The following is a 19,503-nucleotide window of genomic DNA, read 5'->3' on the forward strand; positions in this document are numbered from 1 at the left end:
TTGACAGGGGTCCTGTCTCTTCACAGCCGCTCCAAGTGAGGATACCTTAGGAGCTTAGGTCACGGTGGCTGGCACAAAGGCAGACCAGCAGGCCAACTCAGTCCCAACCACCGACACACGTTAGAGAGAACCAAGGCCGCCAGGGCCCAGGGTAGACTCGGCACAACGGAACCGGGTTGCTGTATTTCTGAATATCATTACATTTTTGAACGCTGCAAAATGCAGCTACGGGACCCCTTATTGCCGTGCTCCCCGAGACCTCCGTCCGCCGCTGACTGGATGCGACTCTCCTGCTAATCGCGCAGCCTCCCTGTCATCCCCGTCCGAGGTGGGCGGCCTCGATCGCTACAATGACGACTCCGGATAAGGCGCTGTCGAGTTCACATCCGAGTTCACATCATTCCGAGGCTCTCCCGTCAACCAGATCTGGAAGCAGTGCTGGACGCTCTGCTTCCACGCAGCATAGCTCGACGCGAACACTGCCTCGTATGGAATCTCCCCACTAGCTGTTTGCGTGGACCATGACATACTGACATTACATTCCGCAGCCTGGATTGACTCATACGAAGAGCGCTATGGCATGCCCCCCGTGGATCAGTTGCGCGCCCTCGGCCTGCCGCCTCCACCTGCCATGCCGGCCCAACACAATCATTCTCCGAGCCAGCCGCAGAGAAGAGTGTCAAAAGATGGCTATGTCTACGATAACCCGGCGCTGTTGGGGCTTGAGGAATCGAGGAGATCGAGAGCAAGGCTGCGCAAGTTCTTAAAGCGCAAGGACGGTGCCGAAAGAGGGAGAAAATGGGACCACTTGCGCTCGGCAGAACCCGTCATTGTACCGCGCTACATCCGGGCGGCCGCTCCGGATTCGCCGTGGCGGAGCTACGTCCAGTCGTCCCGTTACGGCCGGCTGCCGAACGAGGAGGCCCAAATCATTGACCCTGAGGACCTGGAAAAGTTGCAGCCTGGATTCAATAGCCCCGCCGATGTCCCACGGATGGGCGAGCCTTACGGACGGAGACAAACACGGACCAGAGTTCTCTACAAAAGAATATGGCAAATTATCCTGCGCCATCCGCTGGTCCCACTCGCTTTTCGCCTTGCCGTCCTCTTGTGTTCCATCGTCGCACTTGCACTCTCGGCAAAGATATACGAGTTCGAACACCACGGAAACGGCCACCGTTCATCTGAGCTAACGCAGTCCGTAGTCGCCATCGTGGTGGACACGGTGGCCATCCCTTACATCGGTTACATGACCTGGGACGAGTACACGGGCAAGCCTCTGGGGCTGCGGGCGCCCACACAGAAGATCTCGCTCATCCTCATGGACCTCTTCTTCATCATATTCAAATCCGCCAGCACGGCCCTCGCCTTTGAGGCTCTTGTCTACCACAACTCGGGCGACCGCCAGACAAGGGAGTTCAGTCAGGCGTTGGCCGCGCTTCAGGTAATCAGTCTGATATCTTGGAGCCTTACCTTGTCTGTCAATGTCTTCCGCCTGGTGCAGAAGCTTGGCGGAGGGGAGGATGACCGGTAACCGCGTGCGCGGCGAGAATACGGCGGGCGGGCGTCATGGACGGCGTGGTTGGGTAATTGGAGTTTGGGGTTTCTGTATTCTAGGGTCTTGCATTTATTCACGGTATACCCTCATCCTCCTTAGGCAGCATACTTCACTATCAGGCCTCTGCCATCTGTATCCTGTAATGAAAGCTATGTATTATATATTCTGGATGTATGATTGTGACCGGATGACCCGCAATGATATCGAACGTCAATCTCCATTGTGCGAAAAAGAACTTGAATGAATGCATGAGGTACCTAGATGATGAATCAAGAATGATGCGGTCGCAGCTCGAAACCTTATCGATTACCGTAACGTCGCGCTGTGGCCACTCAGCAGCGTGGTCGGGCGTGAGCATGGTGGGCCTTCCTGCCTGCGGCCTTCAACCTGAGACTGGACTCCCCGAACCCAAATCCACCAACCGAAGGCGGCTCGTGACCGGAAGCTGCCTTGGAAACTCCAACCTACCTCCGCTTTGCGCCGTGTCTTTGGGACTCACTAGAGAGCCCTTCGCAAAGACGCAGCAGGTTCTACCTAATCTACCTCTGCATCTCTACTGTTGCCTGGGAAGTCTGCACCTGCCGGCGCTCCAACGGCACCCCACTACATCTGTCCCGCCATCTCGTCGTTTCATTCAGGGCCTGAATGCTTACTAGCATCCAGCATCCAGTCTTTTGGTGAGCCATCGCTTTTCGCCACGCGCCTGCCATCTCATCTGTTCCTTGCCTAACTATAAGAGAAGATTACAGAAAATTCGAGACCGACCGACTTGGCGTGATCCCCAACTGCTTCCCTGATCACGTCATAGCCTCTCCCCGACGACCTGATTCCCAATCCACGAAACGCCTCGCACCGCGATCACCTGTCGACGATCGTCTCGTTAGCGCAAAATGCCTTCCGCCGTGTTGGCGGGGATGCCACAGCCGGGCGCTCAAGATGATATTGAGACAACGTTCGTGGCCGCTCCCGATCGAGCTTCTACCAGACTCAGAAAACGCTGACTTGCAGCAGCTGGAATTACCTGCAACATGGCGTAACAAGGATCATGAACAACCTGCAGGACGGCCTTGATTTGCAGAATGTACGTTTGCCATCATGTTTGTGCCTTCTCGAAGTCAAGTAACACACTGACACCCTCGCTAGTACATGGGCATCTACACGTCAGTCGCCACCCCCTCACTAGGCCTCGCAGGCTACAGGTAACTGACCTCGTCCCAGGGCCGTCCACAACTTCTGCACATCACAAAAAGCTGGCACATTCAGCTTAACGAGCACCATTGTGGGCCAGAGCCAGCGCGGTGGTTCGTGTCTCCATCCGTCGAGCCCATCTAGCGGCAAGCGCTGACATAATCTGTAGCTCATCTCATCGGTGAAGATCTCTACAAGAGGCTGGCGCAATATCTAGCGGAGCACCTCATAGACCTGGTGGCGCAGTCAAAGGCCCATACGGACGAGGCGCTCCTAACATTCTATATCCGGGAGTGGCAACGGTACACATCAGCTGGGAAGTATGTTCACCATCTTTTCAAGTATCTCAACCGCCATTGGGTGAAGCGCGAGATCGACGAAGGCAAAAAGAACGTTTACGACGTGTATACTCTGCATCTGGTACAGTGGCGCGATGTCCTCTTCGTCCAGGTTTCGTCCAAGGTTATGGATGCCGTCCTGAAGTTGGTGGAGAAGCAGCGCAACGGCGAGACAATCGAGCATAATCAGATCAAGCAGGTGGTCGACTCGTTCGTGTCACTGGGCTTGGATGACGGCGACTCTTCCAAGACGAATCTCGATGTCTACCGCTACCACTTCGAGCGCCCGTTCCTCGATGCCACCAAGGCCTTCTATCAAAAGGAGAGTCAGCAGTTTGTCGCCGACAACAGCGTCGTGGAGTACATGAAGAAGGCTGAGGCTCGCCTTGAGGAGGAAGAGGAGAGAGTCAAGACGTACCTCCACCCAGATATTGCCATCGCGCTCAAAAAGGCATGCAATCAGGTGCTGATCGCCGACCACTCGAACCTTCTTCGGGACGAGTTTCAAGTGCTTCTCGACAACGACCGGGAGGAGGACATGGCGCGTATGTATAGCTTGCTGTCCCGCATCCCCGACGGCCTGGACCCGCTCCGAACAAAGTTCGAGACGCATGTAAGGAATGCTGGGTTAGCAGCGGTCGCCAAGGTAGCTTCGGACGCCGAGAAGCTCGAACCAAAAGTCTACGTCGACGCCCTGCTCGAGATCCATTCGCAGTACCAAGGGCTGGTGAAGCGTGCCTTTAAGGACGAGCCAGAGTTCACTAGGTCCCTCGACAACGCCTGCAGAGAGTTTGTGAACCGGAACGAGGTCTGCAAATCCGGGTCGAATAAGTCACCCGAATTGCTGGCCAAATACACCGATGTCCTGCTCCGCAAGAGCAGCACCACGGGGGCAGAGGACACCGACCTGGAGGGCACCCTGGTTCAGATCATGACGGTGTTCAAGTACATCGAAGACAAGGACGTCTTCCAGAAGTTCTACTCGCGCATGTTGGCCCGCCGGTTGGTGCACAGCAATTCGTCCTCGGACGATGCTGAGACCAGCATGATCAGCAAGCTCAAGGAGGCTTGCGGGTTCGAATACACGAACAAACTGCAGCGCATGTTCCAGGACATGCAGATCTCCAAGGATCTCAACGCGGGGTTCAGGGAGCACATCACGACCCTCGGGACCAAGGGACTGGACTCCTCATATTCGGTCCTGGGCACTGGGTTCTGGCCTCTTGCGCCGCCGGGAACCAACTTCAACCCCCCAGAGGAGATCGCTGCAGACTGCGAGCGATTCAGTCGCTTCTATAAGAACAAGCATGAGGGTCGAAAGCTTACGTGGCTCTGGCAGCTCTGCAAAGGTGAAGTCAAGGCGACCTACATCAAGAGCGCCAAGATGCCCTACACGTTCCAGGTCTCGATATATCAGATGGCCATCCTTCTGTTGTTTAACGAGAAGGACAAGAACACGTACGAGGAGATTTCGACGGCCACGCAGCTGAACAGCGAGGCCCTCGACCCATCGTTGGGCATCCTCCTCAAGGCCAAGGTCCTGAACCTTGACCCCGGGAGCGACAAAGTCGGGCCGGGGGCGAGCTTCTCGCTCAATTACGACTTCAAGAACAAGAAGTACCGCGTCAACCTCAACGTGGGCATGAAGTCGGAGACGAAGCAAGAGGAGGCCGAAACCAACAAGACAATCGAAGAGGACCGCAAGCTTCTCTTACAGGTGAGATTCGCCCATCAAGTTCTTTCCTTTCTCCTCCATCTAATGTTGCTGACATGAATGGTAAGTCGGCCATCGTACGCATCATGAAGGCGCGTAAGCGCATGAAGCACCAGCAGCTCGTTAGCGAGACGATCAACCAGATCCGCGCCAGGTTCGTGCCGAAGGTTGGCGACATCAAGAAGTGCATCGAGATCCTTCTCGACAAGGAATACCTGGAACGGCTCGAGGATGATGATATCGGCTATCTGGCTTAACAGCCGTACCTTAGCGATTCTAGCTTTGCAAAACAAGAGAAGAAACAGGACTTGGAAGATGGGCCTCATGAAATGTATGAGTACAACGCGTCGCTTGGCCCCTGGTGGTGGCTGGCGGTTTTCACGGCGTCGTGGTTTTCATCTCGACTGCCTTCTGCCTGATACCATGCGGCTAATTGCCAGGATGCGGTCTCTTGGGCTTCCGCTTGGCTGTGATGGTTGGTTCCATGGGACGGGAGGACTGGACGGAGTGGATTATCTATCTCAACGACTTAGGGGCAGCGTGGTTTACATTCCTCAAAAACTATTGAATCCAAGGAGCGGACTTAACAGAGTCTATGACCTGATGTAGATAAGCGGCGTTCTGGGCCGATGAGCCTCAGACGCCGCTGCTGCTCCATCGAGTTAGTGCGGGCAGTACAATAGTTCAGGTACCTCTCAAGCCGCGAGTGGTATTGTACTACCTTTCCATAATTGGCACACGCTCTTACGGAGACGTTTCTACTGTCGACCCGGTGGTTATCATCTCGCGGTTCTATGCTTGCAATATTGGAACAAACTTTTGTCTCCGAGTCCGTCCTGACCCTTCATAGTTCATACATACACCACGGGCAAGGACACAAATTGACTAGGGCGCTTCTCGGCTGTACATACAGGAAATTACGGGCTGAGTAAACATAGGGTAACGTTTCGGGATGATGACACACTGACCGCCTGGTAGTTATGGAAAACTCGAAATCGGAACACCTTCGCGGTTGAACCGCCTGAACGGCAGTGATTGGCTAATAAGGTAGCGGATCGAGATCTTCCTGTCTGCCGCAGCCGGCGACGAGCCAACCCGCGTGCGGTGGCGCTGCAGCGCCGTCCGCCCGTCCCTTTTTCGGACACAACTGCCGGTTGCATCCCGACTTCGTTTTCTTACTTTGCTTGCGGCTCATCCAGTGTATAGGAATTTCAGCCCAGGTTGCTGCTGCTCTTCTCATTGTTCCTCACTGAGAGACGCCCAGGTCCGACAATGCCTCTTCCTGTTCACCCGCTCGTCGAGTCCAGGATGTCTTAGTTTACTGTGTGACCGACCTGTCGCTATCCACCCGGCCCGTCTATAGATCCACCGCTATGCTGCACCCTCCTCCGCATTAGGTGACGAGTCACTTACAGCGCGGTTCGGCTAGGTCGGGGTCCAAGACGGCTGCGATACCCCTGGCGACCGCCGTCTGTCAATTCAAGCAAGTGACGATCAACTCTTGGTATTCCGGGCTTCTCAAAGGCTTGAGACGCTTGGTTGTGGGAATCCAATGGCTAGGTCGGCGTCGCACATTATACACCGCCATGCTCGGCCTCCGATGTTACCTCGGTACAGTCATACCAAAGCTTATCTCGCAGATGGGAAATACTATGTGCGGCAAAGCCACACGTTGACGTCTAGCCTCAAGGCTGCAGAACCACGTGTTTTGGCGGCAGGAAATTAAAATTGCGGTCCATTGCTTAACTGAATCTGATGTGAACCCGTAGCGATGTTTCTCCCTGGTATAAAGCTCTGGCGACGGAGCGAATTGACCAATTCCGATCCCTGCAACCTGGGATCGAGTCCTCTGGGGTTGAAATGCGGCATCTTGGCGAAGCCGGAAGACACCGCATCATTGAAAGCAGCACCGTTGAGCTAAGCTGCACTAGCCTCGAAACTGGGGCTCAGAAACGTAGCGCCCGTCGCCCGCAGCCAAGAGAGACTTATTAGGACCGCGAGCACTCTTCGCGTATTGCACCTACAGGAGTTCAACAAATCTGATGTTAAGAATTGTTAGAAGACAGAAGGGCCGGATCTGAGATGCAAATGAGCGACAGCATCCACTGTGGAGCACATGATCTACGTTGATGACAACGACGCAACATTGCCAGGGCTGGGAAAAGCTTACACGCACGGTGTAGGTAACGCATTAAGATGTATCTGTGATGTGTAATTACGGAGCCATCCTCCGTACCTTCAAGTTCCCTGCGCTTTGAAGCCCGAGAGATGGGAGTCGAGCCCAGCCCTGGCCCCTGTCTGGAGCTTCTTCCTCCCCCAGCTTTTTCAGTGCCGGGGGTTCCCGTTGCATCGTTGTGTCGTGCAGAGCGCTTCGAGGTGACCTTGAGGGGCCTCTCATCCTCTTCCATCCCCGTTCCTCCCGCCGAGTCTATCACGGCACACCTGCCACAACCTACTGAATCTGCGGGCGTTAACCTCTTGAGGCAGCGGACACCTGCTGCTCGCCGGGCAACACAAGATCTGGGCGGAACAGCGATTCTTTCTGCGATCGTGCGACCGTCCTGGCGGACAGCGCTCTCTTCTTACACGTTGGCGCTGCGATTCGAAGACCCTGGAAGGCTGAGGACGTCGCTATCTTACAGTCTCAATTTCCACCCTCGCCCAGAATTCAATCCGAGGCCGGCGAATTGAAGCGACATCAGATTCGGCGTCGGCCAGGCATTCCGCGCCGTCGGCAAAAGCTACGATTTCCGGTTGTCGGCACAGGGCGGGTCTTTGTCGTTGCATCGAGCACTGGTACCGAAGGAACGCTCTCAATTGAATCGAGACGCGGCCCTCATCCTACTAAGCCATCCATCGGACGCCAGAACTACCGTCTGTCATTGCCTGCTTGCCACTATTGCTCTGACGCTTGCTGCAGCCGCTCAGCCGCAATCGGCTCTTAACTTTGCCGTGCTCACGGGATGATAAAGGCGCTTTAGCAAAGTCGCGAGTGCAGCCTCAGCCTTGTCCACCACATCTAACAGTCCGCCTACTCAACCCCCACGGTGTCCAGGATCTCCCCTTCGAGCTGGCCAGAGCGCCCAACCCAATGGTCGTCATGGGGAATTGCATGAGCGCAAACGGGGAGGAGTCGGAGTCGAGGAGACGGAGCAATAAAATCGACAGGGAACTCGAGGAAGACTCTAAGAAGTTGCGGAAGGAGTGCAAGATCCTGTTGCTCGGTATGTCACCGCCCGCCCGCCACGCGGCGTGTCCCGACTGCGGTCCATCGCGTTGCTGACTCCAAGGGTTCCCACGGTGCAACAGGTTCGGGTGAGAGCGGAAAGTCGACGATCGTGAAGCAGATGAAGATCATCCACCTCAAGGGTTATTCACAAGAAGAGCTGGCCAGTTACCGCCCAACCGTGTACAAGAACCTGCTGGAATGTGCGAAGGCGCTATGTAGCGCCATGCGCGAGTTTGAGATCGAGCCGGTGCTGGACGAGAATAAAGCATATTGCGACTTCTTGCTCGATTACTCGCTGGACGCGAATCCGCAGGCCAGGATTGACCCCCGAGTGGGTGCGGCGGTCCAGTCGATATGGAACGATCCGGCAAAGGACCGCCTGATGGAGAGACAAACCGAATTCTACCTCATGGACTCGGCCGAATAGTCGGTTCTCCCGTGCCGTTCCCCATCGCGAGTGACGGGCCAGAAGCTGACCTTTCTACGCAGTTTCTTCCAGGAGGCTGACAGGATCGTCTCTCCGAACTACCTCCCCACCGAGATGGATGTGCTGCGGGCACGAACAAAGACGACGGGCATATATGAGACGAGGTTCAAGATGGGACAGCTGAGCATTCAGTGAGTCGACAGCAGCCGTCACTCATAACCGGAGGCCAGCTGACACCTTATTCCCTCTTGCAGTATGTTCGACGTGGGTGGGCAAAGGAGTGAACGCAAGAAGTGGATCCACTGCTTCGAGAATGTCACATCTATCATATTCTGCGTTGCCCTGAGCGAGTACGACCAGGTTCTGCTGGAAGAGAGCAGCCAGGTAAGCATGATCTTTTCTCACCGCTCTGTGCCTGTTACTTACGCCGGATTCCAGAACCGTATGATGGAGAGTCTGCTGCTATTCGACTCGGTTGTCAACTCAAGGTGGTTCATCAGGACGAGCATTATCTTGTTCCTCAACAAGGTCGACATCTTCAAGCAGAAACTCGGGAGGTCGCCATTAAGCAGCTACTTCCCGGATTACTCAGGCGGGAACGACGTCAACAAGGCGGCGAAGTACCTGCTCTGGAGGTTTAACCAAGTCAACCGAGCGCATCTCAACCTCTACCCACAGTGAGCCCGTTCTCTTGCTCCTTCCTCTTGCTTTCTGACACTCGCTAACCCCGCCGAAGCTTGACGCAAGCCACCGATACTTCCAACATCCGGCTCGTGTTCGCCGCTGTCAAGGAGACGATCCTTAACAACGCGCTTAAAGACTCCGGCATCCTCTGACATCTCACGACATCTTTCAGCTCATATTTTAAAGGTCGATCTCGTACGCCACGACGTAGCGACTTCATTTACTCACTACTTAACTCGATTTCCGGGGCTGGCAACTCATGCATGATAACGGCGTTGGAGGGGCAACTTCACGATCTTTTCTACTTTTTGGGCACCGATCGAGCACGACGATACAGTGTCCATCTCTGCCCGGTAACCCAAGTTTGTTTCAAAACGGGAGACGCGCAGCAAAAGAATTTCTAGGCGACTTTGCTTCTAATTCGCGTGTTTTTGTCTTTGGCGGCCCATCACCCACGACACTGCTGGCACGGTTGGGTTCAAACGGGGCAATGCCTGGGGTATTCCAATACAATGGTGCCCGACTCCAATGCTTGGAGAGATGGAGCCCATAATTCGACACTCAATCCTCTGGTGTGGCCACGTCGGGAAATGCCAGGGGTCTTTAATGACTTACGCCTGTTGTCCTGGGGAACGGAGACTGCCGCCCTTTTGGTTGGGAATGGATCGAAGCCATGATGTTCCGCTAACTGTAGCTACCTACTACCTACCTCGTAATGGACGAGAGGAGTTGCAGTGCGCGGACAGCAAGAGACTCGCGAATTGTGTCGTGACATTTGTTCAACAATGGAGACCAGTCATCCAGTCCGGCACACTACTTGGCTTGTCAACCGGTCCTTCAGCTCCTAATAAGCGCAACCAACCCCTCATTAGGTTGCGATGGGGACATCTGTCCTCGCACCAGATAGCCCCGTCAACAAAAAAAACTAGCGGTTGGTAACACGTCGGCGCATAGGCGGCAAGTGTCATCCGGAAGGTGGCAGCGAACTGCGGGGTCATATCCAATGGTGCGATCGTTTGCATGTGCAAAGGTGCGATGATGTCAACACTGTGGAGGACAGTTGCAGTGGGGCTGAACAAGAACTCCACCATCCCCCGAGGCCTAGACCCTTTGTCACGGCGCCTTGAATTAGAAACCCCGTAACGGGCATTCTCTGCCCGACCGCCCGTGCCGCCGAGTCAGCGGCACTTCAGACAGCTGCTAATGGCTTTGCCTCCAACGAGCTGTGCATTCTGCGTCCGTGCCGCTTTCGAGTGGTGAGGCAGGATGGCATTGCTAGCTTCTCAGTTGTTGCAAACCCACTTGGTGGGCTTGTGATCGCAGAGAGAATGCAGTGCAGCATCCGACACGCCGCTTCCAGGTTCTCATCTGCCGCTTCCAACGGCGTGGGTTGTAGAAACGCCAAGGAACCAAGGCATTCTCCTTATTAGCACGGTGAGAGCTTTTCGCATATGCATATGCACGACAATCGGCAGCCAGTGATGGAAGTGCGGGAGTCGTCTCCTAGCTGCCGTGTCTCTTGAACCTCACCCGTCACGAGCAAGCTTGGAGGATGGCGTGCCAGGTGGTCGTTAGGTTGCCAGGTTCAGAATGGGCCCGACGATGTTGCAGTTGTGCGCCGAGAACATAAACTTCAGCACTGCAGGATTCAGACCCGTTACCAACTTGGGCTGTGCCTTCGGATGGCTGGCGGCGTTCATATGGGATTGGGATCTACTAGTATTTACATTCCGATATTCCACCTTCTATCGCAGTTCCGCCCCTGCCGTCTGCTGTTTTCTTGCTAGGTGCCGAGGGTGCTTGCCTTATTATTACTAGTAGCACTAACTACCACCACCTACCTACGGTACTTTCATTAGTAGCAGGCTCCTCTTATTAGACGTATGACATCTTAGCTACCTTAGGTTACCCCACCCCGTGGCAAGCTCATACAAGTCAAGGTCACCTCCCTCTGCTTCTGGCCTCGCCCACTTTCACGCATTCCCCTAGGATTCCTGTCCGATATCACCTTATTGAGCATTTCAGGACCGCTTGCGTGGACTTCATTGCGCATCAAAGCATGGCGGCCGCTGAGAGAATGCCGCTTCGAGAGCGGCGGCCCTCTGTTGGAGCTCCAATTGTCGACATCCAGGGCTCCGTCGGCCCCGAAGGCATCTCGCGGCCCAAGCACAGGCGCACTTTCACGGGATTTGGCGCCGGAGAGATCAAACATGTCGAAGGTATTCGATCCCCTCTGTTCTTTCACTGGTTGTTTGCCCATGGCGGTTTCGACGAAAAAGGCCATCATATCATGCACTGGAACTACCCCGCAGCGCTGGTGACTGCGGGGTGAAGCCGTGTTGCCCCCCTACTGATACTAGCACATACCGCATACCGAAGAACAGCTCGGCTAACAATCGCACGCCGTTTCTAGCATCCATCCCCGAGCCCCAGCGCGAGGCATGGCTGAAACACCAGACCGGCGGCTTCAAGGACAAGGATGGCTTCGAGCGCGAGGTCGTCCGCCACGTCGAGACCACTCTGGCGCGGAGCTTGTATAACTGCGACGAGTCGGCCGCCTACGCAGCCTGCGCACTCGCCTTCCGCGACCGCCTGATCCTCGAGTGGAACCGCACCCAGCAACGCCAGACCTTTGCTGACAGCAAGCGGGTCTACTACTTGAGCTTGGAGTTCCTGATGGGCAGGGCGCTCGACAATGCGATGCTGAATGTGGGCCAGAAGGACCTGGCGAAAGGTGCGCACACAATGCTTTGAGAACAGCGGCTAGAGTTGTGTCTGTTGCTGACTTGCACTCTGCCGGCAGCCGGTCTTTCTGATCTCGGTTTCCGCATCGAAGACGTCATTCAGCAGGAACACGATGCCGCCCTGGGCAACGGCGGTCTCGGACGCCTAGCTGCTTGCTTCCTTGATAGTCTCGCCAGTCTGAACTATCCAGCCTGGGGCTACGGCTTGCGATACCGCTATGGTATCTTCAAGCAGGAGATTATTGATGGCTACCAGGTGGAGGTGCCGGACTACTGGCTGGATTTCAACCCCTGGGAGTTCCCCAGGCACGACGTGACCGTCGATGTGAGTCATGAGAGTCAGAAAATGCGGGCTCCGGCATATGGCTAACGTAGCGCCAGATTCAATTTTATGGCCACGTCGTCAAGTCGACCGATGCTTCCGGCAAGACGGTCTGCCGCTGGGAGGGAGGCGAGACCGTAAAGGCCGTCGCATACGATGTACCCATTCCGGGATACGCCACGCCGACCACCAACAACCTGAGACTGTGGTCCAGCAAGGCGGCCAGCGGGGAGTTCGACTTCCAGAAGTTCAACAGCGGAGACTACGAGAGCTCTGTTGCCGATCAGCAACGGGCCGAGACGATCAGCGCGGTGCTTTACCCCAACGACAACCTCGACCGCGGAAAGGAGCTCCGTCTGAAGCAGCAGTACTTCTGGGTTGCTGCCTCCCTATACGACATTGTTCGGCGCTTCAAGAAGTCGAAGCGCTCCTGGAAGGAATTCCCTGACCGGGTCGCCATTCAGCTGAACGACACACACCCGACACTAGCTATCGTCGAGCTTCAGCGCATCCTGATTGACCTGGAGGGTCTTGAGTGGGATGAGGCTTGGAGCATCGTTGTTAACACCTTCGGATACACCAACCACACTGTCCTGCCGGAAGCTCTCGAGAAGTGGTCTGTCCCGCTCATCCAGCATCTATTGCCTAGGCATCTCCAGATTATATACGATATCAACCTGTTCTTCCTCCAGACTGTCGAGCGCAAGTTTCCCAACGATCGCGAGCTCCTGCGGGACGTCTCCATCATTGAGGAGTCGCAGCCTAAGATGGTGCGGATGGCTTTCTTGGCCATTGTTGGCTCCCACAAGGTGAACGGTGTCGCCGAGCTACACTCGGACCTCATCAAATCCACCATCTTCAAGGACTTTGTGAGGATCTTTGGCCCGGACAAGTTCACTAACGTCACCAACGGCATCACGCCCCGCCGCTGGCTGCATCAAGCCAATCCTCGCCTTTCCGAGCTGATTGCCAGCAAGACCGGCGGCCACGACTTCTTGAAGGACCTGACGCTGCTCAATAAGTTGGAGGAGCATGTCAACGACAAGGAGTTCCGCAAGGAGTGGGCCGAAATCAAGTTCGCCAACAAGGTGCGCCTTGCTAAGCACATTAAGGCGACCACTGGCGTCACCGTCAACCCGTCGTCGCTCTTTGACGTGCAAGTAAAGCGCATTCACGAGTACAAGCGCCAGCAGATGAACATATTCGGGGTAATCCACCGCTACCTGACGCTCAAGTCCCTTTCTCCGAAGGAGCGGCAGAAGTATCTGCCGCGCGTATCCATCTTTGGCGGCAAGGCTGCGCCGGGTTACTGGATGGCCAAGCAGATTATCCACCTGATCAACGCCGTGGGGGCTGTAGTCAATAACGACGAGGAGATTGGCGACCTACTCAAGGTCATCTTCCTCGAGGACTACAACGTGAGCAAGGCCGAGATGATAATCCCTGCATCGGATATTAGCGAGCATATCTCGACTGCCGGCACTGAGTAAGAGAATCTGCGAGGAACTTGGGGTATCACACGGCTAATGCATCGCAGGGCGTCGGGAACCAGCAACATGAAATTTGTGCTCAACGGCGGTCTCATCATCGGTACATGCGACGGTGCCAATGTATGTTCTAACTTCCCCTCGGAGCCGATGTACACGGTCCTTACTGACTCCCCTCGCAGATCGAAATAACGCGCGAGATCGGCGACAACAATATCTTCCTCTTCGGCAACCTAGCCGAGGACGTGGAAGACTTGCGGCACGCCCATCGCTACAGCCCGCCCAATCTCGATCCAGACCTGGCCCGGGTCTTTGAGGCGATCGAGAAGGGCACCTTCGGCAACCCTCAGGACTTTGCAGGCATGATTTCGGCTGTCCGCGAACACGGCGACTACTACCTGGTATCGGACGACTTCCACAGCTACATCGAGACACACGCGCTGATCGACGACGCCTACCGCAATCAGGAGGAGTGGGTCACCAAGTGCATCACCAGCGTCGCGCGCATGGGGTTCTTCACTTCTGATCGGTGCATTAACGAATATGCTGAGGGGATCTGGAATATCGAGCCATTGGCGGTCAACAAGGCAGCCGCGGATGGCAGCCATCAGGCTTAGGAGGCTCGGGAAAGCCAGCCTGGGGGTGAGTCCGAGGAGCAGAAACGTGGTGCTAGCGGTAATGAACAGTCCGAAATATTTTTCTTTCAGCCACCCACATCGGACAATATTCGAGATATCCACTTAGAGGGGTCTGTAGACAACTCTATTTAGGAAGTAGGTGCCCACTCGGAAGCGCCGGAAGCGTCGCAGGACGAGGACGTGATAGTGGACGAGACCGAGCGGAACAACCCGGAGCTCGACGGCCAGCAACAACTTGTGGAACAACTCTTGGCGCAATGGCTTGAACAGCGGCGGCGGCTCGAAACGGTGGTGATGTTGGCCGGGTGCCTGTTGTGGTTTAGTCTGATGCTTCTCACGCTCAGGGGACTTTGGACGCTGTCGACTACCTTGATGGAGGCACTGAGACCGCAAGAGGAGCGTAGGCCTGGCATCCTTCCTAGCAGGCTGGCTACTGCGCTCGAGCTGGGACAACGCTGGACTGGAGGATCGTCTCCCACTTCGTCGCAGCAGGAGACAGCTGTCTTTGGCGAGCTCTAGTTCTTGGCGGAATTCCTGTACTTGTGGAAGTTACCTGACTGCTTTTGAGTAATACTAGCGATCCGTGTCATTTTTGGCTTTGACTCTCATATATATACTGCCTGCGCATCTCCTCTTGGCCCTCGGGGTGGTCCAGTCCGTCCTTGCCGCAATCCCTCCATTCATCATTCTTATGAACTTGCTGCACTGATTTTGAAGTGACCCGGTACTGTAATATCTAGGTAATCGGCGATCTGAATTCCGAGTAGGACGTTAAGCATCCACGTTCTAAGCCTGCATGCACAGGTCGGGTATGTATGCTCTATCCTGCACCTGTATGCCAGCGTGACTAAGGTTTGAGAGTTCTTCCGTGCAAAAGGCATCCTCGAATCGCGACAATTGCCCGCCATCATTGCGTGATTCGAGATCCGCCGAGAACGGTGCACTGCCTAATCCACGCTAGTGATACTACATACATTCAAGTTGCCCGAGATACCGGAGTGGGAGTTGTCTACATAACTGGACCCTAAGGGACTGGAAGTTGGCTGGGGAGATTGACGTCATCGTGCATGGCTAGCCGAGCCCCGCTTTGCAGGGGTCTCGGCGTCCCAGTCCCGGGCAGGGACCTCCGGGCACAGTTTGTTTAACTTACCTCTCGAACTCTCCCGTCTGTGCTGTCTGCGGTTCCGGCGGTTGCGCTCCAATCGTCATTGGTACATGTACCTCGCGCTGAGGAATGGGCAGTTGAAGATTCTCAGAATTCATGTGTGATACTGGGTACACTATTTCTACGGTTGGGTCGGCGGCTTCCGAGCTGCAAGTTCTAACTTGCGCCTTTTAGTGCACTTAGGAGCGTGTGTCTAGAGTGAAAGAGCCTGTTATAAATCGCCGATCTGCTTTTTAGGAAGTCGCGTTGCCTCCATCGTTACTTGACCCCTGATGATCCGGACGGTCTGGCCTCGGGATGTCACGAGCTTGGCGTCGGCAGACGACCCCTGTGGATGCTGATGGGCCATTATGGGAAATGCTGGGACACTAGGATATAGGTAGAGGGACCAGCGAAGATGAGGGTAAGGTACACATCTGTGAATCAATAGGCTGAGCTCGATGTTGAAGCCTCAACTTAGTAGGTGCTGTACCTATGTATTGTACGAATAGCCTGGTATGTTCTGTGGAAGACACCGGGGTTGAAGAGCCTCGAGATTCAAGTCGAGATGGGAATTTCAACCGAATCCTATTTTGTGCGGAGTGTTAGGCTACCTACCTTAGGTAATGTAGGTGTGTAGTTCACCAGACCAAAGCGTAGAATCTGATAGACCACAGGAAGAGACATCGGCGTCGATTGGTTCTGCGGCCAACCGGGGTCATGGGCCTAGATGCGACCTACGTCATAGCGCAAGAAGCGCCCCGCCCGGGATCAATTAATCGGGAGTTTCGAAGCGCCCACTCTCAGTGCCACTGTATACACAGCAGTACCGGCTAGCTACACGTGTAGTCGCTAGTACCTAGGTAGTAGGGTTGCAGACGCGTTGGCGTAGCTCGTTACCTGGAGCCAGGGGGCACCAAGCCAACCATATAGACGAGCCGAGCTCTCATACTATGTATTTCAATGCTATGCGAGAGTGAGAGTCTGCGACTTACCACGGCCGGCCAACTGGCGCGCCGGATAACTTGCAAATGCCCTCTGTAAGTCTAGGACCTGTGTGCGCATTGAAACAGGATTGATATAAGGGGAGTGCTCTGTGTCTTGTCTCGAGCCTGCGTATACTAGTTAGTGGGCATTGTGAGAACTCCCGGGGTCAAGGGAAACGGGGGGCTGCCATGGAATACTAAAAGCTCCAAGATCCTGCTCCCCAAACCGGACCCCGCGTTGTGTTGCATTCCAGCCCCCATCCGTCGCAGCTCATGGCAGCTTCCCCAAATACTTGATCTACCTCTGGGAACCTGCGAGTCAAAAAGAATTTCACCTGCCAGGCCACCCTCTTTCGCTCTCCTTTCTCTTCACTCTCTCGTGAAGACGCCCAAGCTGATAGTGCCTGCGCTGACGCACGTTGTGCTTGTCCCTGCTTAAGTCGAACTTCTCTGTGCTGGTGAGTGGCAGCCCAATGATACGAATCACGATCACACATAGCCACAGGCCTCTGACCGGAAAGTTACACTAAAGCTTTAGCATCGCCGGCCACCTACAGTACTTACCATCATTTCGCGTGCCGAGCCACAGTAGAGGTCAGAGCGCCCGAATCTGCCGTTCAAGGCCAGCGACTCGGGGGCGCGTTCGACTACTTCCCAACGCGGGCAAAGCAGAAAGCCACGCCGCTTTTGGAAGCTCGTCTCAACAGGCTACTAACAATTCCAGGTAAGTGCGTTACTGTGCTAAGGCCGCAGGAATGCTCTTCTCGAGTCTCGACACGATTACGGCAACGTGACCCCATTTTGAGAGTATGAGCTAATATTCTGTCGTCTCGAATCAAGGCCTGTTTCTAGCGCATCCCCGGCGGACCCGCTGTTACCGATCTCCAGCCGTCCCCCCACCGAATCGCAGGCACGGAGAATAATCGAGCATCCGAGAGCGTCTGGCGCCGTTGCTGGATTATTTGCTGTTCCCGAGAAGCCCTATCGTCATTCACGATTTTGCGATCGCTCGCTGCCCGACATCCGTTTAACGTAGCATCTCACATCGCTTCAGCATACTAGCCTTATCGGCTGCAGAGTCTACAAACCCCGCCACATCTGCCTCGTGCCCCGCATCTTCCACTTCCCTTACACCCTCTTCTTGAACCGCAACAAAAAGATCGCCCGCCATGGCAGAATTCGTGCGCGCCCAGATCTTTGGAACTACCTTCGAGATTACCTCGAGGTGCGAATGCCCGGGACCCAGAGCGAGGGATTGGGCTGACCCGCAATAGGTATTCTGACCTCCAGCCGGTGGGCATGGGAGCATTTGGGCTGGTTTGGTGCGTGGACCGCCCCGTCCCCAGCTACTGCACTTATGCGATCGCGATGCTGACCGGTGACATTGCCGACATAGCTCCGCGAAAGACCAGCTCACAAATCAGAATGTCGCCATCAAAAAGATCATGAAGCCCTTCAGCACTCCAGTTCTCGCCAAGCGGACGTACCGAGAGTTGAAGCTGTTGAAACACCTGAAGCACGAGAATGTTAGTCTCTCGAGCATCCGCATATTGTGCCGGTGAGGGCAGTCTTAACGGTTCTCTCCGCAGGTTATCTCTCTGAGTGACATCTTCATTTCTCCGCTGGAGGATATGTAAGAGATGGTTTCCCTAAGCATCGGAAACACGAATTGACCCCCTGCACAGTTACTTCGTCACGGAGCTGCTGGGCACCGACCTTCACAGGCTGCTCACCTCCAGACCGCTGGAAAAACAATTCATTCAGTACTTCTTATACCAGATCATGGTGCGTACCTGTTACTAAGAAGGACATCACGATCACGAGCTTGGCTAATCCCTCCGCAGAGAGGGCTGAAATATGTCCACTCGGCTGGCGTCGTCCACCGAGATCTGAAGCCCAGCAACATTCTGGTTAACGAGAACTGCGACCTGAAGATCTGCGACTTCGGCCTTGCGCGTATTCAGGATCCTCAGATGACCGGCTACGTCTCTACGAGATACTACCGAGCGCCCGAGATCATGCTCACATGGCAGAAGTACGACGTCGAGGTCGATATCTGGAGCGCGGGCTGCATCTTCGCCGAGATGCTCGAGGGCAAGCCGCTTTTCCCCGGCAAGGACCACGTCAACCAGTTTTCTATCATCACAGAGCTCCTGGGCACACCACCGGACGACGTTATCAACACCATTGCTAGTGAGAACGTAAGCGAATTCAGAAGTTCTGGGTTTGAAGTAGAAAGGTGCTGACTGGATACCCTAGACTCTGCGCTTCGTCAAGTCCCTGCCCAGGCGGGAAAGGCAACCGCTCAAGAACAAATTCAAGAACGCCGACCCATCGGGTAAGCCATGCCCTACCTCCATTCTTGCTACAGACTGGGTGCTGATGTGTCCTATAGCCATTGACATGCTGGAGCGGATGCTTGTCTTTGATCCTAAGAAACGGATAACCGCGACCGCGGCCCTAGCTCACGATTACCTTGCGCCGTACCACGATCCCACCGATGAGCCTGTTGCCGAGGAGAAGTTTGACTGGAGCTTCAATGATGCCGATCTTCCCGTCGACACCTGGAAGATCATGATGTGAGTTACCGGAGTCAGGGGGTGATTCGTTTGTTTGATTGAGTCAGCTGACGGACTTGTGCAAAGGTACTCGGAGATCTTGGACTACCATAATGTGGGGGCGGCCAATGTCGACGCGATGGCAGACCAGGGCTTCGTCGGCCAATGAACGTTCCGTCGTGATTCCAGGGACCAGACTACGAGAATGGCTGTGTCGTGACGGTGAGACGTCACGATCATCGTTGGCTATGGCTTTCGGGAAGTGGCGTTGGAAGAATGGAAGGTCTCCTTTATGCTAACAAGCAAGACAAAAAAGGAAGAAAAAGACGGGAGCAGCACGGAGCTAGGGGGGTACTGGACCGAGAGGTCGTTGTTGTCGCCGAGGCGTATCATCGCGCTGCGATTCTCCTGAGTTGGTTTTAAACTAGATTGGCGGGAGCCCTGGGATGGGCTTTGATCGCTCGTATGAAGTTTGACGGGGCTTGG

General features: G+C 55.0%; 5 protein-coding genes across 5 annotated transcripts; all 5 read left to right on the plus strand.

Annotated features, from left to right (window-relative positions):
- B0T15DRAFT_414922 (uncharacterized protein) lies at positions 1-1,811 on the plus strand. The gene is made up of 2 exons (XM_062865451.1): positions 1-486; positions 549-1,811. The coding sequence occupies exons 1-2, from the start codon at positions 351-353 to the stop codon at positions 1,532-1,534; spliced, it is 1,122 nt and encodes a 373-aa protein (XP_062723386.1). The 5' UTR covers positions 1-350; the 3' UTR covers positions 1,535-1,811.
- A 148-nt stretch (positions 1,812-1,959) lies between these two features.
- B0T15DRAFT_530664 (Cullin) lies at positions 1,960-5,551 on the plus strand. Its single transcript, XM_062869186.1, has 7 exons — positions 1,960-2,235; positions 2,301-2,510; positions 2,570-2,639; positions 2,702-2,718; positions 2,777-2,859; positions 2,916-4,801; positions 4,867-5,551. Exons 2-7 carry the CDS (start codon positions 2,449-2,451, stop codon positions 5,053-5,055), a joined length of 2,307 nt encoding a protein of 768 aa, XP_062723387.1. The 5' UTR covers positions 1,960-2,235; positions 2,301-2,448; the 3' UTR covers positions 5,056-5,551.
- Positions 5,552-7,689: 2,138 nt separating this feature from the next.
- Positions 7,690-9,478, plus strand: B0T15DRAFT_183913 (guanine nucleotide binding protein, alpha subunit). The gene is made up of 6 exons (XM_062862351.1): positions 7,690-8,022; positions 8,108-8,453; positions 8,517-8,645; positions 8,709-8,838; positions 8,893-9,131; positions 9,191-9,478. The coding sequence occupies exons 1-6, from the start codon at positions 7,890-7,892 to the stop codon at positions 9,288-9,290; spliced, it is 1,077 nt and encodes a 358-aa protein (XP_062723388.1). The 5' UTR covers positions 7,690-7,889; the 3' UTR covers positions 9,291-9,478.
- Positions 9,479-11,077: 1,599 nt separating this feature from the next.
- Positions 11,078-14,383, plus strand: B0T15DRAFT_183931 (glycosyltransferase family 35 protein). The gene is made up of 6 exons (XM_062862352.1): positions 11,078-11,357; positions 11,552-11,872; positions 11,942-12,207; positions 12,264-13,690; positions 13,742-13,814; positions 13,874-14,383. The coding sequence occupies exons 1-6, from the start codon at positions 11,198-11,200 to the stop codon at positions 14,306-14,308; spliced, it is 2,682 nt and encodes an 893-aa protein (XP_062723389.1). The 5' UTR covers positions 11,078-11,197; the 3' UTR covers positions 14,309-14,383.
- A 3,245-nt stretch (positions 14,384-17,628) lies between these two features.
- B0T15DRAFT_394619 (kinase-like domain-containing protein) lies at positions 17,629-19,186 on the plus strand (the record flags this gene model as incomplete). The annotated part of the gene is made up of 9 exons (XM_062864737.1): positions 17,629-17,684; positions 17,734-17,781; positions 17,856-17,985; positions 18,049-18,092; positions 18,145-18,244; positions 18,304-18,660; positions 18,719-18,797; positions 18,855-19,038; positions 19,105-19,186. 9 exons carry the CDS (start codon positions 17,629-17,631, stop codon positions 19,184-19,186), a joined length of 1,080 nt encoding a protein of 359 aa, XP_062723390.1.
- Between the last annotated feature and the right edge of the window lie 317 nt (positions 19,187-19,503).

This window comes from Chaetomium strumarium (genome assembly GCF_033439665.1).
Source record: "Chaetomium strumarium strain CBS 333.67 chromosome Unknown B0T15scaffold_3, whole genome shotgun sequence".
Classification (NCBI taxonomy): Eukaryota; Fungi; Ascomycota; class Sordariomycetes; order Sordariales; family Chaetomiaceae; genus Chaetomium; species Chaetomium strumarium.

What these genes read in the sequence shown, in the direction of transcription:
- B0T15DRAFT_414922 (XM_062865451.1), top strand. Translation starts at nt 351, where the DNA reads ATGACGACTCCGGATAAGGCGCTGTCGAGTTCACATCCGAGTTCACAT. An exon ending in CTCGACGCGAACACTGCCTC is followed by an intron (nt 487 to 548) that starts GTATGGAATCTC and finishes TACATTCCGCAG; the next exon opens with CCTGGATTGACTCATACGAA.
- B0T15DRAFT_530664 (XM_062869186.1), top strand. Translation starts at nt 2,449, where the DNA reads ATGCCTTCCGCCGTGTTGGCGGGGATGCCACAGCCGGGCGCTCAAGAT. An exon ending in CAAGATGATATTGAGACAAC is followed by an intron (nt 2,511 to 2,569) that starts GTTCGTGGCCGC and finishes GACTTGCAGCAG; the next exon opens with CTGGAATTACCTGCAACATG. An exon ending in GGGCCAGAGCCAGCGCGGTG is followed by an intron (nt 2,860 to 2,915) that starts GTTCGTGTCTCC and finishes CATAATCTGTAG; the next exon opens with CTCATCTCATCGGTGAAGAT.
- B0T15DRAFT_183913 (XM_062862351.1), top strand. Translation starts at nt 7,890, where the DNA reads ATGGTCGTCATGGGGAATTGCATGAGCGCAAACGGGGAGGAGTCGGAG. An exon ending in CTCATGGACTCGGCCGAATA is followed by an intron (nt 8,454 to 8,516) that starts GTCGGTTCTCCC and finishes CTTTCTACGCAG; the next exon opens with TTTCTTCCAGGAGGCTGACA. An exon ending in ATGGGACAGCTGAGCATTCA is followed by an intron (nt 8,646 to 8,708) that starts GTGAGTCGACAG and finishes TCCCTCTTGCAG; the next exon opens with TATGTTCGACGTGGGTGGGC.
- B0T15DRAFT_183931 (XM_062862352.1), top strand. Translation starts at nt 11,198, where the DNA reads ATGGCGGCCGCTGAGAGAATGCCGCTTCGAGAGCGGCGGCCCTCTGTT. An exon ending in GGCACGACGTGACCGTCGAT is followed by an intron (nt 12,208 to 12,263) that starts GTGAGTCATGAG and finishes ACGTAGCGCCAG; the next exon opens with ATTCAATTTTATGGCCACGT. An exon ending in GTACATGCGACGGTGCCAAT is followed by an intron (nt 13,815 to 13,873) that starts GTATGTTCTAAC and finishes CTCCCCTCGCAG; the next exon opens with ATCGAAATAACGCGCGAGAT.